This window comes from Cavia porcellus, unplaced genomic scaffold (assembly GCF_034190915.1).
Source record: "Cavia porcellus strain 051 isolate PalLab524CR breed Dunkin Hartley unplaced genomic scaffold, mCavPor4.1 scaffold_4, whole genome shotgun sequence".
NCBI classification, from domain to species: Eukaryota; Metazoa; Chordata; class Mammalia; order Rodentia; family Caviidae; genus Cavia; species Cavia porcellus.
The window spans coordinates 99,601,536-99,618,639 of NW_026947487.1; the positions used below are offsets into that span (position 1 = coordinate 99,601,536).

General features: G+C 52.3%; 1 protein-coding gene across 3 annotated transcripts; it reads right to left on the minus strand.

The window, feature by feature from the left end:
- Positions 1 to 280: 280 nt before the first annotated feature.
- Positions 281 to 16,466, minus strand: Fhod1 (formin homology 2 domain containing 1). Of its 3 annotated transcripts, XM_013154837.3 has the most exons (24): positions 16,114 to 16,466; positions 8,329 to 8,435; positions 7,851 to 7,915; positions 7,422 to 7,489; positions 7,246 to 7,351; positions 7,064 to 7,158; positions 6,730 to 6,841; positions 6,452 to 6,546; positions 6,211 to 6,354; positions 5,957 to 6,114; positions 5,705 to 5,878; positions 5,562 to 5,585; positions 5,160 to 5,213; positions 4,219 to 4,334; positions 3,539 to 4,140; positions 3,024 to 3,179; positions 2,644 to 2,826; positions 2,436 to 2,555; positions 2,203 to 2,364; positions 1,462 to 1,652; positions 1,177 to 1,369; positions 945 to 1,107; positions 668 to 868; positions 281 to 595 (listed from the first exon to the last, which is right to left on the minus strand). In XM_013154837.3, exons 1-24 carry the CDS (start codon positions 16,312 to 16,314, stop codon positions 513 to 515), a joined length of 3,573 nt encoding a protein of 1,190 aa, XP_013010291.1. In that variant the 5' UTR covers positions 16,315 to 16,466; the 3' UTR covers positions 281 to 512. The 3 variants fall into 3 exon arrangements, with proteins under 3 accessions (XP_013010291.1, XP_063103557.1, XP_003472071.1); XM_063247487.1 differs by lacking the exon at positions 8,329 to 8,435 and having other exon boundaries at positions 16,114 to 16,254; XM_003472023.5 differs by lacking the exons at positions 5,160 to 5,213; positions 5,562 to 5,585.
- Between the last annotated feature and the right edge of the window lie 638 nt (positions 16,467 to 17,104).

Genomic DNA, 17,104 nt, shown 5'->3' on the forward strand with positions numbered 1-17,104 from the left:
GAGGACAAAGCAGGAAGAACTAGTCTTATGGTATAGGCCCAAGAAGGGGCAGGTTGGTTTGGAAGAGGAAAAGGGTTGGGTGTGGTATCTGGGAGCTTGGAGTAGGGGGACTGCAAGTTTGATCTCAGCCTGGACAACTTTGCCTTAATGAAGATCTGTCTCCAATTAAAAAGGGACAAAGGGTTGGGGATGTAACTTAGTGCAAAGGCCCTGGGGTCAATCCCCAGTACCACAAAAAAAGAAAAAAAGAAAAAGAAAACAAAGAACAAGAAAAAGTCTCTTAGATAAGCTAAGAAAACTTTATTTTGCTCCCTGAGTAGGGAGCTTACATACACACATGTACAAATGCATACACACACGCACACGCACACACATGCGCTCTAATACTGCTAAAAGCACTGGTTGCCCACTTGGCACCAGGTTCTGGAACCAGAATTCTGTTCTGGGCCCTCTTTGCTCTATAATCTCATACTATAGGCTGGGCTCTAGATAGACTCCAGGAGGCAGCACTCTCACACCTCCAGGCCAGGAGTCTTGCTTAGTCCTAGTGCCTGCACCAGGTCATCTCCAAGCCCGCTCTTCAACGTTCGCCTCACTGCAGAAACAGAATAGGATTGGAGGGGGTTGTGGGGTTGAGGTGGGCAGTAGGCTTGTGAACCATACTTACAAGACTTTCGGTTGCCACGGGAACGCTTCCTTTCCCGAACAGCTAAGGCTCGAGGACTGTTCTTGGTTACTGATTGCACCAACAGGTCCATGATCTCATCTGATGTGTCGCTGGGTAAGCTGGAGCCTGGGGGTTCATCAGGGAGTGTAGTGGAGGGCCCCACTGCTATAGGCACAGTTGGGGAGCCGCTCTGGACCATGCCTGAGGGAGACCAGGTAGGGAGGTCAGGCCAAGGTGGCCTAGGATCCATTTCCCCCCCAGCAGCTATGGGTCCCACCTCTGCTGCGGCGGCCATGTGTAGTGTCCTCAGGCCTGCTGGTCAGCAGACTCTTCATATTGGCATGATTGTTGGCATCACCCTGGCCTGGCCCACTCCCCACGGCCACTGGGACAGATGGGTTGTTGGGGACTTCCCCAGCCACGCCTGAGAACTTCTCTGTCTGGAGAAGGGAAAGGGTGAGTAGAGGCAAAGAACTGTGGAAGTGACAGTCATTTAGAAGGAGATCTACCTCAGTGATCATGCGTCCCCGGGTCTTGTTACGTTCACGGTAGGTGGCCCGCTTCTTCTGCTGCTGCAGTACCCGTTCCCAGCAAGTCCGATACTCAAGGGCAAACTCCCGCAGAATGTGACAGAACTGCATGATGCGCACTTCACGAGCCGTCTGTGCAGTGTAGCCCAGGTAGAGCAGGAAGGCATGGAACCTAGGCAGGTTGGAATGGGAAGGGCTGTGGAGCCCTGCTTGGTGTCTGAGGAATGGTGGACAGTCCTACCTCTCCCTACCCTGCGCCCCTACCTGTTGCAGACACGGCGATGTACTACCTTCAGCATGGCAACTCGACGGGCACATTGGGCCAGGAAGTGGGTGAGGCGGGCACGCAGGGCTGGGGCTAGCTCATGCTTGGCCAAGCTCCGCAGGCTTTCCTCAGCTGTCCGGCTCCGGCGCTCTAGCTGTCCCAGGTTCTCAGTTAGTTGCTCAAAGTCTACCTGGAAGAACAAGTGAAAGCCTGGGCATGGTGGTACCTGCCTGTAATTCTAGCACTTAGGAGCCTGAAGCAGGAGGACTGCAACTTCAGGGCCACCTAGGGCTACAAAACGAGTTCAAGGCCAGCTGGACTACATGGTGAGATCCTGTCTAGAAACAGCTAAGTGAGGACGTGTGTTATCCTTCCATAGAGAAGACTGCCTGAGGCTACTTCTGTACCAGGCTGGCCAGCCTTAACCTTAGGGACATGGCTGAGATCTGCCTCTGCTTTCCAAAACCTCATAGTCTAATACCAGAGACAGACAAATCCATTTGATTTATAGGGAACAGATAAGACTTCTCGGAGGGAGTAACAGATAAACGGACCCAAAGACAGTAGATATAGCCAGGACAAGAAAGAATGCTTCTGGGAAAAAACATAGTTCACACACCTGTAATCTGAGTACACCCTGCCACAGCAGCTTAAATAGGGAGAAGGAGGAAGAGCCAGACTTAGAAAGTAGTGTATACGTGTGTCCCAGCCAACATGTCTGATCTCTGGTTGATGCTAACCTTGGCACAGCGTGTCAGGGCAGGAATCTCTGAATAAAGGTCGGAGGAATCAGGCCTGGTCTGGAGTACCAGAGAGCAGAGATGGTACAGCAGTGATTGCCGGCGCACCGTGTCCTTCACCTCTGACACCTTCTCCAGGTAGCTCAATTCAAAGCCCCTGCTCTGAAAGGACTCTGTCTGAGCTTGGGCCTGGACAGCTCCAGAGCCCTGAGCCCCAGCCAGTGTGCTCTCACCTGGGACCCATTGAGGAAGTTGCCCACAGCCAGCAGGGTAGCCAAGATGCAGCGGAAGGTGGTGTTCTGCACCAGCTGTTCCATGCCCACTTTTAGGTCAAACAGTGGCTCTGCAATTTCCTGGTGTGGGGGACCAGGGGCCCTCAGACTATATGGTCATTATCGTTTGCCCATCCCTACTGCCTGCCCCTCTCCATGACCCAGATACCCGCTCCATGCTGTCATAGTCCAGCTTGAAGGCCCAGAGTTGTAGGCGGGCAGCCAGGCCCCCGATGGAGGCAAGAGTCATCAGGAAATTCTCAGCTGGGCCCAGGGGCACATCAGGATTGGCTAGCTGGGCTTCCTGGATCTTCTGCTTCTCCTCCTCCGTGGGCATCATGGTCAGTAGCTTCTGAGGATGCAGCCATCACCCCACATAGATCCCTCAGTTGTGGGCCTGAGGTCTTTGGCCCCAATTTCTTAAGCCACTGGGGCCTGGTAAATGCCCCGCCAAGCCCATGGTCATTACTGGATGGTGTGGAAATGCCAACTGATCAAGGGACAGGGTTAAACCTCCTACCTCCTCTCACACACACAGGGTATTCTCACCTCAATGCCATCCTTGCTGACAGCAAATTCATCAAAGTTGAGCAGTGCAGCCTTAATAACATGCACAGGTGGCAAAGTGGTTAGGCCAATGTTGATGGCATTGCTGCGCTTGGGGTCCAGTACTACGGTCATTGTCCGGCGGCCTTCACCAGCTTTCTGCAAGATTTGAGGAAGGAGAATATAAGCCTGGGAAGGTACTAGCTGGGGTGACAATGCAAAAGGGCACTCCAATGCCCTCTAAATGGCCTAGTGATCCCACAGCTGGCAACCTGGGGCTGGGAGAAGCTGAGATTCTAGTGGAAGCTCTGCCACTAGGGCTTTTTTTTAGATAGGGCTTTATCATGTAGTTCAGGCTGGCCTTGAACTTGCAGCAATCTTCCTGCCTCAGCTTCTCAAATACAGGGATAATAGATGTGCACCATTATTCCCAGCTTGGTTTTACCACATGTGAAATAAAGGGCTTGAATAGCTCAGTCCTCTGAGCTTTTAATTCTTTCTGCCTCTGGTGGGTTTACCTTGGAAGGTAGCACGTCTTTGGCTCGGGACTCAAAGAGGTGTTCCAGTCGTGCTGTGTCTACTGAAACAGGCTCAAGAGAGGCCCACAGGGTTGGGGAGGGCCCAAAGCGGCTTCCAGAGCCCGTATGACTCCCAGCTAGCTTCAGCTCCCGCCAGAACAGTTTTACTGTCTTCCTCTTGGTGGGGAGGGGTGGGCCATCAAGTGCTGAGTGGGGAGGAGGGGCGGCCAGGGGTGGAGGTGGGGGGCAAGGACCTTTGATGGGTAGAGGGAGTGGGGGTGGAGGAGGTGGGGGGCCTCCAGATTGTAGGTGCAGTAGAGGTGGTGGGGGTGGGATCCCTTTTTCAGCCTCCACACATTCCACATTCAACATGTCCTGGTCTTCATCCTCCCCCAGATCTGAGAAGTCCAGGTCCCCAATGCAAAGTCTGGATACGGGGGTAAGGATCTCCTGGATGGGCTTAGCCTTGGGGCTTGGTGGTGTCAGTGGCTCCTTGCACTCTGGATCAAGGCTCTGCTGGCGGAGCAGGATTCGGGGAACAGTGCTCTGGGGTATTCTGGGTACAGAGGCTGGCTCTGGGGAGCTCCATCGTTCCCGTGTGCCTAAAAAATGGAAACAACTGTCAGCATAATAGTCTATGAACAAGGTGTATTCTGGATTCTGCCCTCCTGCCTACCTACCTGGAGGTCCATCTGCTTCATCTGATGTAGCCCTTGCCAGTGTCTCTGCCCGGCCCTGGGCCAGCACAGCCTGCTTCTCTGTTTCTGCTGCCGCCATATTTTCCAGAAACCGGGCTCTGAGGGAAGGTACTTGTCAGTGACAGTGCCAGTCACAAGTCCAGCCCAGGGAGATGCACATGCCTTTCTGGGCTCCTCGACACTGCCCTCGCTGTGGGCATACACACACATAGGGTACAATCCATGCGCTGAGCAGACCCCTATCCCTTAAAGGCCAGCCCCTCTTTAGTGCCATGTCTGGGAAGAGTTATAGCCAACCCAGCATTCCTAGGTCAAGTACAGGAGAAAGTTCTACTTAAAATACCTAACTTGCAACCTTGCTGCTGCTCATGCTATGTTGTTTGTTTGTTTTTCTATCCTGATTCTAGACAGTGACCTTTACAGCAGGGGAAGGGGATGGCTGTCCCTCCTTTGGGATATCTGGCAGTTTCTGGTAGCTATAGCCCATGTCCAGGAAAGGATCTGAAAAATGGTGGGAACTCAGTTTAAAAATAATGAAAGTGATCTAATCCTTTTTCTGGCCCCCCAGCCTCTTTCTATCCTCAGTCATTGCTCTTCTCTGTCTTAAGTTGCTCCCCCATCCACACAGCACACAGCACCCAGCACTCTAGATTCCGCTCCCTGCCCTATTCCCGAGCTCATATGTTCTTCTCTTCTGGTTTAAGCTGTTAAGGTATCACTAACGAAGCATAAAGTCCACTGTGACACCAGTGAAGTGCTTCCTGGTGCTTATTGTTTGAGTTACTTAGAAGGCATGGCCTGGTACACTGGGAGGCTGAGTCTCCCAGCTCAAGCTGCATGGAGCATGGGGAAGCCCCTGATGGAGAAGCAATGCTGAAGCCCTCAGCATGTGGCAGGCCTCGCAGGCTGGCTTCTGTACTTACTCTAGCCCGGCCTGCTCAGTAGGGGACTGGGGGACAGATGGGCTCTCTGGGGCCCTGGTTGGGGAATGAGAGGAAGAGATGGTAACTGTGGTGTCAGCTCTACCCCAAAACCCACTTGCACCCACACAGAGCTGAGCAGTGATAACAGGGTACCTTCCCAAGCAAGGGGTGGGAAGGGAAGCAGGACATGGGAACTGGAAGTGGAGGGAAGAGACTGACACGAAGCAGGGCAGGATAATGTAGAGACAAAGAGCAGAACAAGAGCAGCAGAGAAACATAAAGACAGGGAGGAAGGAGACAGGTCACAAAAGGCAAAAAGAAGTGGAAGGTCAGGAGATAAAGAGCAGCCGCAGGAGGAGGGGTCCAGACAGAGCCGAACCCCACTGCCCAGCAGTCACTTACCAAACAGGAGCAGTTTGGTGAAGTCTGGAAAGAAAGAGAAAGCACGCGTTTGGGCAGAGGAGGCTGAGGGCCCGTGAAAGGGCGCAAAGTGAAGGGACAGTTGGAGACAGGGTTCTGGGGGCTGCCACCATCTTCCTACTTACTTGTAGACGCTCCTTTCACCAGGGCTGTCGATGGAGGGAGCCAAGGCAATAGTAGGAAAGAGGTTGGCGGAGGTATAGAGGCCAGACGCAGAGCTCGTGGGGCTGGCAACGGGGCTTGGCGGGGCAAGGCCAGTGGAGGAGGTGGGGCCTACCGATGAGGCGGGGCCTGTGGGGCTAGAGGCGGAGTCTGTCAGTAGGCAAAGCCACACTGAGCAGGTTTACCACTCCCTGTCTACCCATTTTAGCACTGACCCAGGTTCCGGGGCACGCACAAGGTAGCCCCCACCCTCCAAAGACCGGCGGCTCCTCTTGCCCTCCTCTGAAGAGGGCTTTCTTCGCTCCCGCCGACCACCTGCAGCTGCTGCGGCTGCGGCTTCCTCCATGTCTCCATCCTCCAACCGCAGGGCGCTCTGGCAGAGGTGGGCCAGGGTGTGAGCTCCTGAATTGGGTGGTTGGGGTCGTGAGGATCTGCACCTCTCCCCTTCATCCTCCCACTTGGAGCCCACCTCGTAGAGCATCAACTGTGTGCGCAGGTCCACATCAGTGCCAGGGGTGCCTAGGTGGCGCTGGACCAGTGCCTCCATGCCCTGCTGCTCCAGTGCATCTGTCATGTCGTAGAAGGAGTCCTGGTCCGGGAGTGCTGCCAGCGTCTGCAGCGTGGGGACAGAAAGGCAGGGGTGAAGTTGGTGGCCACCACAGGTCAGGAGCCCCAGTCACCCACAGTTGACACCTAGTCTCCACCCACACCTTGTTGATGAGAGTGACCGTATACACCAACAGCTCAGCATCAGCACCATTCTTCTCCTCTAGGATGGATATCAGATTGGCCCAGGGGAGAGCACCTGCCACACAGAAAGAGGAGCAATCATGGGGCAGGTAGGAGGGAGGGCTCTAAGTGGCAGGGGAGGGAGACCCACAGGGGCCAGGGGTTTAGCTGCCTGGCACAAGTGCCTGCTTGACAGGTGAGAGGTTGTGAGTTCGATCCCTGGTACCAGGAAAAAAAAAAAAAGAAGAAAAGTTCTGACCTGTGGTGCTGGCCACAGAGTTCACTGCCTGGATGAAAAGTGGTGCATTGCTCTCAGAATATTCCACGAACACTAGCAGCAGCTTCAGAGCCGTCTTCACCACCAAACGGGACTAGGGGGGAAAGGTCATATGGGAATGGGATTTGGCTCAGACACACGCCAAAGAGGGGGAATGTCTCCTGGGGTTGGACCAGAGAGAAGCCTAGGCAGAAAGATCTTGGCTCCAAATCCTCTAGGTTTAGAGGGGCTTCAGACTTGCTCCATTCTAGCCCACTTTGCAGATAGGAAACAGGCCCAGAGAGAAGCAATAGGAAAAGGATGCATGGCCACTTACCAGGCTGGCACACAGCGTATACAGCCACTGCACTGTTTCACTGTGGGCTACTACCCCCAGCATCCCATCCACAAAAAGCATCAGCTGGCCCAAGGCTGGGGACACAGAAATGGAAGAAGTTATGGGGTTACGGGGGGAGGGGGGTATGGGAATAGAGCTTATGGGGGAGGAGTGGGGCTGACCTCGAAGAATGTAGCTCTGATAGTTGTGATCCGCTGCAGCACCCACACGGATCAGGCAATTCAGCCCCTCTGAGTGCACGAATTCTGGCACCAAATCCTTGTCTTCCTGGAGGCACCAGGGAAAGTTTAGGGAGGCTCAGGCTGGACACCCACCCTCAGCCACTTCTGGGCCTCACCTGGAAGATCTGCTTCAGTGAGAAGAGAGAGCGACGGAGTTCAGGACCACTGGAACCGTACAACTTTTCTGAAAGGAGTAGGTAGGCATGAACCCCACACAGGGACACAGACACTGTCTTCCTCTACTAGAACAGAACCATAATCTCCCACTAAAGAAATGTTTGGAATTCACCAACTCTTCAGTCTTCCCTTCCCTGTCTGGGCATTCTCTGCTATGACCACCACTGCAGTCTAGCGGTTTGTGTCATTCCTATCCAGGAAGGGTAGCAGAGCACATTCCATTGTCATTCTATTCCATCCAGTCTGCTCACAGGTCAGAAAGAAACTGGGCCAGCTGGGCTATGGAAGAGGATAGGGAAGGAGTTCTGGACACTGATCCCTCACCACATACTCACCCAAGATAGCGTTGACCCTCACCACATACTCACCCAAGATAGCGTTGACCCTCACGGAGAGCTGGGTGCGCAGGATCAATGTGGGCTTCCGCCCTTTGCTGGAATCAAGAAGCCTCATCAGCCATTCCCAGCCCATTCCTCAGGCCCTGCCCCCAAAGTCAAGGCAATCAAACATCTCTGCCTGCCAGCCCTGCCCAGCTCCTTCCTTCCCAACTACCACTCCAAGGCTCAAGGGTGAAAAGACAGGAGGGTAGTGCAAATACAGGTATCTCAGGTATGTGGCAGAACCCCCCCTCTGACCCTGGACAGCAGGTAACACTGGTCAGGCTTGGGATTCCCCTGGCATAGTCCCCTAGGGCTGTAGGAGGTGACCCATGGGCCAGGAAACAGATGGAGTGTCTCAGCTGCTGACACCTGAGCTGACCCCTTGTAGGGGACAAGGGTGGGGGCTTGATCCATGCCAGCTCCTGCGGAGGAGGGGGAAGGGCTCCCTTGCCTCCCTGGCTCTGACCTGATCTCTTCATAGAAGCTCTCCAGCATCTCCCGCTGCTCTTCCAAGGACAACTCCAGATCCAGGTAATATCCAGAGGGAGACACTTGCAGGGCACAGTCCTCCAGCTGGCGGCAAGGGGAATAGCTCTAAAGGCCTGTGCTGCAGTTTGGATGTGGAATGTCTCCAAAGGTCCATGTGAAGTGGTGGAACCTTTGTGAAGTAGAGCCTGTAGGTGGCCCTAGGGTATCCTCAAAGGGGATTATGGGACCCCAGCCAGTCCAGTCTTTCTCTTTGCTTCCTGGATCATGAGATCTAAGCAATTTGCTGTGCCACACACTCCTACCATGGTGTACCATCCTTGCCAGAGGCCCAAAGAATTGGGGCCGCCCTTGGCCAGATGTGGTGGCATATTCCTGAATCTGGGCACTTTATGAGGCTGAGGCAGGAGGATCAAAAGTTTGATCCCAGCATGTACAATTTAGGCCCTGTCTCAAAATAAAAAGGACTGGGGATGTGACTCAGTGGGAAGGCCCTGGTTCAATCCCTACTACTACAAAAAAAGAGGGGAGACTAAAACCTCCAGAACCATAAGCCAAAATAAATTTACCCCCCCCCCCCAAGACAAAGCTTGCTGTATAGGTCAGAGTGGCCTCCAACTTGTTATGTTGCCTATGCTGGCCTTGAACTCATAATCCTGCTCAGCATGCTGAGTGCTGGAATTATGGGTATAAAACATTTCTTATCTTTTAAAAAATTAACTGCCACAGGTATTTCATTAGAGTAGCTCAAATACGGATCATACAACTGGGGCTATGACCTCTGACCTCCTGTTCTACACTGTAGTTATGCCTTTCTTCAGCATCTTCTTTCTTTTAACCAATTGTTTCTAAAGTGCCTACTATGTGCAGAGCCAGTCTGTTTCAGATGCCAGTCTTTCTTGCCCATTTTATATGGCATCTTCTGGTTAATACCCACCTATTCTTTAGATAGCAGATTAGATAACATGTTGGCAATTCTTCCTGACCAATGCTTTTTTGACCCACTATTTGTGGGTTTCCTCTGGCCCCTTTTCCATAGCATTATCATATCTTCAACTAGTCTCTTTGCTTATTAATTGTATCCTGCAGGTTTTGGCATCCTGCCTATTGAGCTCCCTGCTATATAGGCAGAGCCTAGTACAATACCTGCACATAGTAAGTGCTTGCTAATGGGCTAATGAATGCAAATGAGAAGGGGCATGGAGAGGAGACAGGAGTAAGTTCCTGCTTTTGAGGAAGGTCACAGCTCTGTGGGGTGACCAGGTGCAGCCACAAAGCCTTAAAGCCATAGAGAAAGTGTGAAGCCTGCAGTGAGGTGCAAACCCAACTGGGAGAGCTGGGAGTATGTCTGATTTTGCAAGGAGGATAGCAAGAAACAGGGGCTGGTTCACAGACTCCCCAGTTTCTCCAGACTTCAGGGGCTTTGCCCTCTCCCCAGTGAGACTACAAGTATAGCTGCACCTCCAAATTCAGGGTCTGACTCAGTGTACAATGACACAGTGAAACCCATGCCTGTAACAGGAAGGGACATTGCGCTCCATCCATGTATCTGTTTCCCACATTTCCCTCCCCCAAGCCTGGCTCTTCTCCACCACCACCAGGCATGGCTCTTGGCCCCTCTGAGAAGCGCCTGTAGAGATGACTAAGCAAGGTGATTACAGAGTCTAAGGACGGTAGAACTTTCCCGGACATCACCCCTATAGCACAGTGCTGGCATGCAGTGCTTCGAGAAGTTCCCTCTACTAGTGTAATCCTGGCCCTTGTAGTGCCAGGATGCAGGGAGGGCCCATCTCTGGTGGGGCGGGGGTCTCCTGATTGCCATCTCATGGACAAGTCAACCTCAACATTTATCCTGCATGTTTGGTCAGGGTGGCCCTTCTCTGACCACCACCTAAAGGTTTCCAGCTGCTTTTGGTTGCCTGGGAGGACTAGGAGTCCAGCTTCTGCCTCTGTTTAGTACTCCTGCTCTGGCCTTAGAGCCTGACCTGGCTCCTTCCTGGTAGTTTAGCCAGTGAGGCCACTGCTGGGTGAGCCCCTTCTTTCCTGGGACACAGAACAAACACTTGAGCCTATTTTCTGTCCCACTTCCTGCCTGGCTGCTTGCCCTTCCCTAGGTGCCGTGGGCAGGCCTGGCTTCTCTTCTCTCCCTGGAAACAGAGTCATCTTCTCTAGGGCCTATTGGGGACAGGCCTGAGAGGCCTGGGGACAGGCACTGAGGCACCAGGCATCTTTTTCAGGGCCGGCCCAGCTAAGAACTTCACATTCCTCCTGAGCTTTGTTCCTCAGCAGTTTAAACACCCTACTCTTTCTTCTCCGGCTGCCTCTCCTAGCACTTTGGGTTCCTAGTAGAATACACTTGTCTTACCCCTGTGGCCTCTGTCATATATCCCACAGATCACTCACATATTCAACGACTCATTGATTCCAACACTCATGACTCAGGCTAGTTTTAGGTGCAAAGGACATAGCAGGAACCTGCCACTGCTTCAACCTTACCCTCCTTCCAGCCCAGGAAACAGGTTTGACTCAGAAAAAGCTCACAAATAAATGTTGAATCACAACTTCCATGAGTGCTAAAAGAAGAGAGGTGCAGACTGCTATACACACTATACACACCAGAGGCTGATAATATGACCCCTGATAATCACACACTCAGGTATACTGCACAGGGCAAGTAAGGCTGCACACAGGGCAAAGGAACACATCCACAGTGAGGTTAGGCCCACCATGCTGTCCACCTGCATGCACGCTTGCTTGTTCCAATTCCAAAGGAGTGGAGAATGGTCTTCTCCCTCCAGAACACCATTTGGGGCAGGGATAGGTGCTGAAGGCTAGGTGTCCTCAGCTAACCTGGTTTAACCCTTGCCTTTCATGCTGATAGATTTTTTTTTTAAATTTTATTTAAGGAGATTAAAAAAAAGAAGAGAAAGGGTACAAGTTATACAGATTTACAGAAAAAAATAAACAGTAGGAAATCACTAGTTAATGGATTACATATTGTCATCATGCTGATAGATTTGACCGCATCAGCCACTATACCTATCCAAGCCTGCCTGGGCTCCATTTCTGGGAAGAGGGTCCAGGACCAACACTCAGCCCAGTACCTCCAGGATTGTGTGCCCTGCATCCTGGGCCATCCATCCTAGGTGGAGGTGGTGGGTAGTAGGCCGGTGTCAGGCAGGCAATAATGAGGGAAGACTTTCTGCCAGCAGGATGGTGCTTATCCCTCACACCCTTAGTCCCTTTCTAGGGTCACCATTCTGAGAGCCAAACCTCTGGGCCTTGTTTCTCACACCCTGGGGCTGGGCCAAGCCTGAGCAAGACCAAATCTTGGTCCCTGCTGACAGTGCCTGGGGTCAGCACAGAGTAAGGGCTCACATTTTGGCTTCTGTCTTTTTCACTTCTCTGGTCTCTATCTTAGGACAGAGTCCCTCCCCCATTCTTCCAAGGCTTAGTCCCACATTTTAGCCTTCATTCCACTTTACTTTCCAGGCTCAGGTTTTTCTGGCAGGCTAAACCCACTGCTTACACTTAATTTATTATCATTATTATTATTATTTTCTTTTTGTGGTGCTGGGAATGGAACACAGGGCCGTACACATGCTAGGCGAGTGCTCTATCACTGAGCTACACCCTTGGTTCTCCTTTGCATGTATTTTTGTTGTGATGCTGGGGATTAAACCCAGGACCTTCACAATGATCTTGCTAAGCTGCAGAATTACCCTAGGCTGGGCTCGAACTTGTGCTCCTTTTGCTTCAGTTTCCCAGAGCGCTAGGATTACTTTATATATTGTTTTATAAGTAGGGTCAAGCTTAGAGAACCATGGAGTTTACTCTTTAATATTTTTCATAATAGTATTAATCAGGTAGGAATGAGCACACAGGGGCAGGGCGCAAGGAAGATGGGGGGAGAAGGCAGAATTACATGCCGAAAGAATAATTTTAGGAAATAACTGGTCCACTGCCTCTTGATTCCTTCCCTATAAACGCAGGACCCTGTACTGTGAAGATCACCACTTTCTTATCATGGGTCTCTAGCTAGACTGTGACTTCCTGGATGAGATGACATGGATGGGCTTTGTTATACCTCCTCTGTGCTAGATTCCAGGTTGCTTATTTCTTGATTTTCCTGCTAATCGTTTTATAGGTGAGGAAATCAAGACTCAGAAGTTTAGTAAATTGCTCCAGGCAGCACAGCTACCTGACCTAGATCTTGGGTAGATGAGCCTTAGAAGTACTTCAGGAACCTTGAAGGGGAGGTAGAGTGAGGGCTAGAGACTGCCCCTTAAGCTTCCTGGACTCTGCAAATACCCCAAACTGGTCCTCCCAGTTCCAGCAAGGGAAACAAATGAACACACAACATATAGGCTAGGATAACAGTGCCACAGACCTGGGTCCTAGAATCCCTCATCAGGCTACAGCCTTAGCTTCTCTAGCCCTGAAAGAACATGCAGGCTGGGCTGGGGATTTAGCTCAGCGGCATAAGCGCCTGCCTTGCAAGCAGGCAGTCATGAGTTCGATCCCTGGTACCGATAAAAAGGAAAAAGACCAAAAAAAAAAAAAAACAAACAAACAAAAAAAAACCTTAAAAAAAAAAGTAAATTAAATAAATAAGTAATAAAACAACATTTAAAAAAAAAAAAAGAACATGCAGGCTTCAGGAAAGCAATGCATTGCCCATACTCCAATCTTTCACAGTCTTCTAAAGGGATGCACATTAAAGAGTTTAGTTCATCACCAGAAATCCTGCTTACCAATCCTCAGGACTCTTTCAATTAGTTTCTATCTTAGCAGGTCAGATTCACACTTCCACCCCCTTCCTATGAGGACTCCAAAAGGATAAACAGAGGCTGGAGTAAATGGCTGGTATATGTCCAAGCATCTTCTGTCTTACTCTGATTTTTAGCCAGCACTGTCTGGGGAAACAAAGTTGCTGGTAATGGCCAGATTTGTAGGACTAGCCTTGTTTCTAGGAAGAGGAGATTCCTTCAGCCTTTGTGGGAAAGTCAGAGAAGCACCCCAGGTCCCTTTTCCCAGAGCACAGGGAGAAGTCAGTTATTCCAAATGTGGTCGGGCCTTTGGGTCTCAGAGGAGGCTCCTGAGTCCCTTCCTAGAGAAGGAAGTCAGACTGGGTACCTCTGGTTTAGGAGATAAGATGCCAAAAGATGAATTCTCCCCTGGGTTAGGGGCAAGACCTTAGGCTTGGAGATAAGATGCCAGAGGGCCAATACTCCCCTGGGGGCAGGAACAAGCCTTTGGGGCTGGGATAGGCTTTTGCACAGATGGAAGAAAAACACTTCTGAGTTCCTCTGGGGACACAAGGCCTGACCCAAGGCACTGCTAATCTCCCCCCTACCAATAAGGCCAGGAGATGAGTCAGAGCCTGTGGCCAGGAGCTTCCTCCTAGACTTGGAGGAAATGAGCAAGGCTTTCTCAGACCTTCAAGCTCTGAATGGTTTGAGAGAGAGCCCCCAGGGGAAATCTAAGACCAATGGGGTGTGCGTGTGGAACCCCTGAGAGAGAAAGGCTCAGCCACTATACACACCCAGGAAGGATGATAGAGGCCAATGCCCAGAGTAAGAGGATAGAGGTAATTTGACTGTTTCCCATCCTCTTCTAGGCAACTATATACAGGATCCCAGACAGCTGTACACAGGATTAGGTAGTAGTGGACAGAGAGAGAACCTTTCCCTCTTAATTCAGCTTTACAATCTGGGATGAGGATGCCTAGGTTTGGGGGCCATCTCTCCCTTCCAGAAGGGTAGCAAGGCAGACCTGAGTCATGTCTGGGCCTCTGGGGCACCTACTCACAGGATGAGGGGGGGAACCAGCTGTTGACATTTCCTGAAGAGAAGCCCTACTCCTCCCTCCTTTAGCTCTCTGATGTCTCTTTCTCTGCCCTATTCTCAGTCCTTCTTCCTCCAGCCTTCTATTCTGGGCATGTGGTCACAGTTTATATTTGGGACAAGCACATCATGGTGCATCTGATCATCCCTGGAAAAGTTGCCAGCTCCAGGGAGTTCTGACTCTAGGCACTGTTGTAACTTAGTGTGCCCATCCCATCCCAAAAATCTCAAAGGGGGAAAGGGACAATCCTCAGGTACTTCAGGTGGGAGATCATGAAAAGAGACAAAGACACCCCGAGTTGGAAATGGGTGATTTACATTTCCTATGGAGCTCAGTGGTGTCCTTAGCTAGGGAGCAGAAGACAGGTACCTGGTAGGGTGGGGAAATGCCCCTTGCCCCTTTTTGTGGTGCCAGGAATCTAGCCCGGGCCTTGTGCATGCTAATCATGTGGAGGAGATGGGTTTCTAAATGAGAAAGAATAATTCCCAGCCCCTTTGGCTGAACTCCCAGACCTATCCTCAGATGTGAAGAATGGCATTGGGTCCTGTCCTACACTGGGGAAACAGGAGGAATGTTATTGTCCCTTTACTCCACTTTACTTTCCAGGCTCAGGTTCCATCCTTATTTCTGAACTAGGAATTCCGGGAGCCTGAACAGTCTCAGTTCAGCACCCCTTTCTCCCGGTTCTGAATGCCAGTGGCCCTCTGGGTGGACACACTTCTTTGAAGTACACTTCAGTTCTCTGAATCTCGCAGGACAAGATGGGGCTGCATCAAAACAAAGGGGTGGGCATCAAGCTGCCTGCCTTTCCAGCTGTGGTCTTGAAGCTGTACTCCCCAAGTCAGTAGTTCCCCCCACCTCTCCAGTCTGCACCGGGAGGCAGAGGCGGAGCTGCCCAAGGAATGCAGGCTGGGGGCCTGGCGCCCGGGGCACATTCCAGCGAAGACCCCGGGCCTAAGGGGCATGTTTGCGCAACTCAGCGCTCAGCTGATGCACCCCCACTATATCTCTCCTTTTCCCCACTACTCTGGGTAGACTGGCTGGCTGGGAATCCTGAGGAGTGGTAGTGCGCCTCCCAGACTCCTGGCCCGGAAACAGAACGCCGGAAAGGACTGCCTGCGGGGGGCTGAGCGCCGTGAGCCAGAGGGAAGGAGGGAAGGTCAGACCCGCCTTGAGAGGAAAAGGGCCTCTCCAGCGTTGTGCAAAGTCGGCCTTGGGACAGGGACAAACTAGGGCAGGCCAGCGATTTAAAATTAGCCGGGCCTGCCCCCTCCCTTCCAGGCGCTGGCCTTCTGTGCGGGTGCGGGGGTAGGGATGGTGACTCAAAGGGCTTTTCCGCCCGTGCAAGCTCTCGAGCTCCGCATAGCCCAGGCTCTGCCGCTCCCCTGGAACTCCCCTCGCCCATGGACTCCTTTCTTGACCAGTCCTCCCAGGCTGAGCCCACAACTACAACGGAAAGATTCGGTGCTTCAGGTCCTAACCCAACCTCTAGACACGGCCCAACCCAGGCTACCTTCAGAGGCCCGCCCTGGGCCCGCCTCTCCTTGTAGTCCCACCTCCATCTCACCTGTAGCTGGTGGAAACTACTCCCTCCCCAGCTCCGCCCCCTAGGTCGGAAGGAGTCTGAATCACTACAGTCAACGCGCCTGGGGCAGAGGGCAGCGAAAGGATCCCCGGCATCTCTTCAAAAGACCTCACTTTGAGGGAGCAGTGAGGGTGGCGTAGACCAGTTCCCATCTCCACTCTTAGATATCCCAACTTAAGAGCCTCAGTCCCTGCAGGACCCTGGAACGCCAGCGCAAGCCTTTTCCAGAGGAGAGGACTTTCTCCTGCTTCTCCCCGACAGGCGCCTCCCACTGGCTTTCTTGGCGCACACCCTGAACCTCGAATCGCCTCAACCTCTCTCCACCACTCTCACCTTGAGTGGCGCCCCCAAAAGGCGGTGCAGCGCAGCTATCTGCGTGCTCAGAGGCAGCGCTCCGTCCAAGGTACAGGTAGGGGCCCGGCGTGGCTCCGGGAAGTTGGCACATGCAAATGGGTCGGTGTCTTCCAGGTACTGCACCCTTACGGTCACCACTGATACCGGCTCCCCGTCCCCGCTGTCTTCCCCGCCCGCCATGGCTCGGCCACCGGTTCACACCGCGCGCCTCAGTCTCTGCCAGGGGGCAGCTTCGACTGGACTGGCTCTGCTGTTTGGGTCGGACTGGACCGGACGCTGTTGGAGGGGCAGAGCCAGACAGGCGGGACCGAGGAAGGGGGTGGGGCCAAGACAAGGCCCCGAACGCGCGCTGGGTGGTTTACACGGCGAGGGGCGGGGCTTAGGACAACCACTCAGAGAGCCGGGCGCGATCCCGTTAGTTTCCCCGCTAGGAGGCGGGAAAACTCGAGCTCGCCCCCGTTCGGAGGGCGCAGGAAGGACCGAGACACTTTCTTAGTGTCTGGGGTAGGTGAGGCTGAGCTTCGCTGGAGAATGTGTTAGAACCGGTGGGGTGGAAGTTTCTTCAGACAGTGGCTGGCCCATTCTTCCTCGTTTAGACCTTAATTCCTACAGTTTAAGATATCAGTGAAAATATTTCCCTTACTTTAGGAAAACAGTAAGAGGGGTCCCTTTCAGTTTGGAGCAAAAAGTGAAAACAGATTCCACTGTTTGAAGAACAGAATGAGCTTCTTTAAGTAATAGGAAGGACAGGTAGCTTTTTCTCGAAAAAGAATAGGATGAGTCAGTTGAGGAGAAAAGTAGTATATGTTCCCCTCACCTTGGGAGAAGTGGTTGGATGCTCCTTAGCTTGAATTAAGAGAGCAGACAATCTTTCTCTGTTTGGGGCGAGATAAGACGAATTCCCTAAAGTTGGGTGGATCGCTCAGGTTACTGGAAATACCGTAAGTTCTCCTCCGTTTTGTAGAAAAGG

Bases quoted from the DNA above. Each gene is read 5' to 3' on its own strand.
- Fhod1 (XM_013154837.3), bottom strand. From the start codon at position 16,314: ATGGCGGGCGGGGAAGACAGCGGGGACGGGGAGCCGGTATCAGTGGTG. The intron at 7,159-7,245 runs GTCAGCCCCACT...CTGTGTCCCCAG, and splicing joins TCAGAGCTACATTCTTCGAG to CCTTGGGCCAGCTGATGCTT. The intron at 6,115-6,210 runs GTGGGCTCCAAG...CACCTCTGCCAG, and splicing joins CACAGTTGATGCTCTACGAG to AGCGCCCTGCGGTTGGAGGA.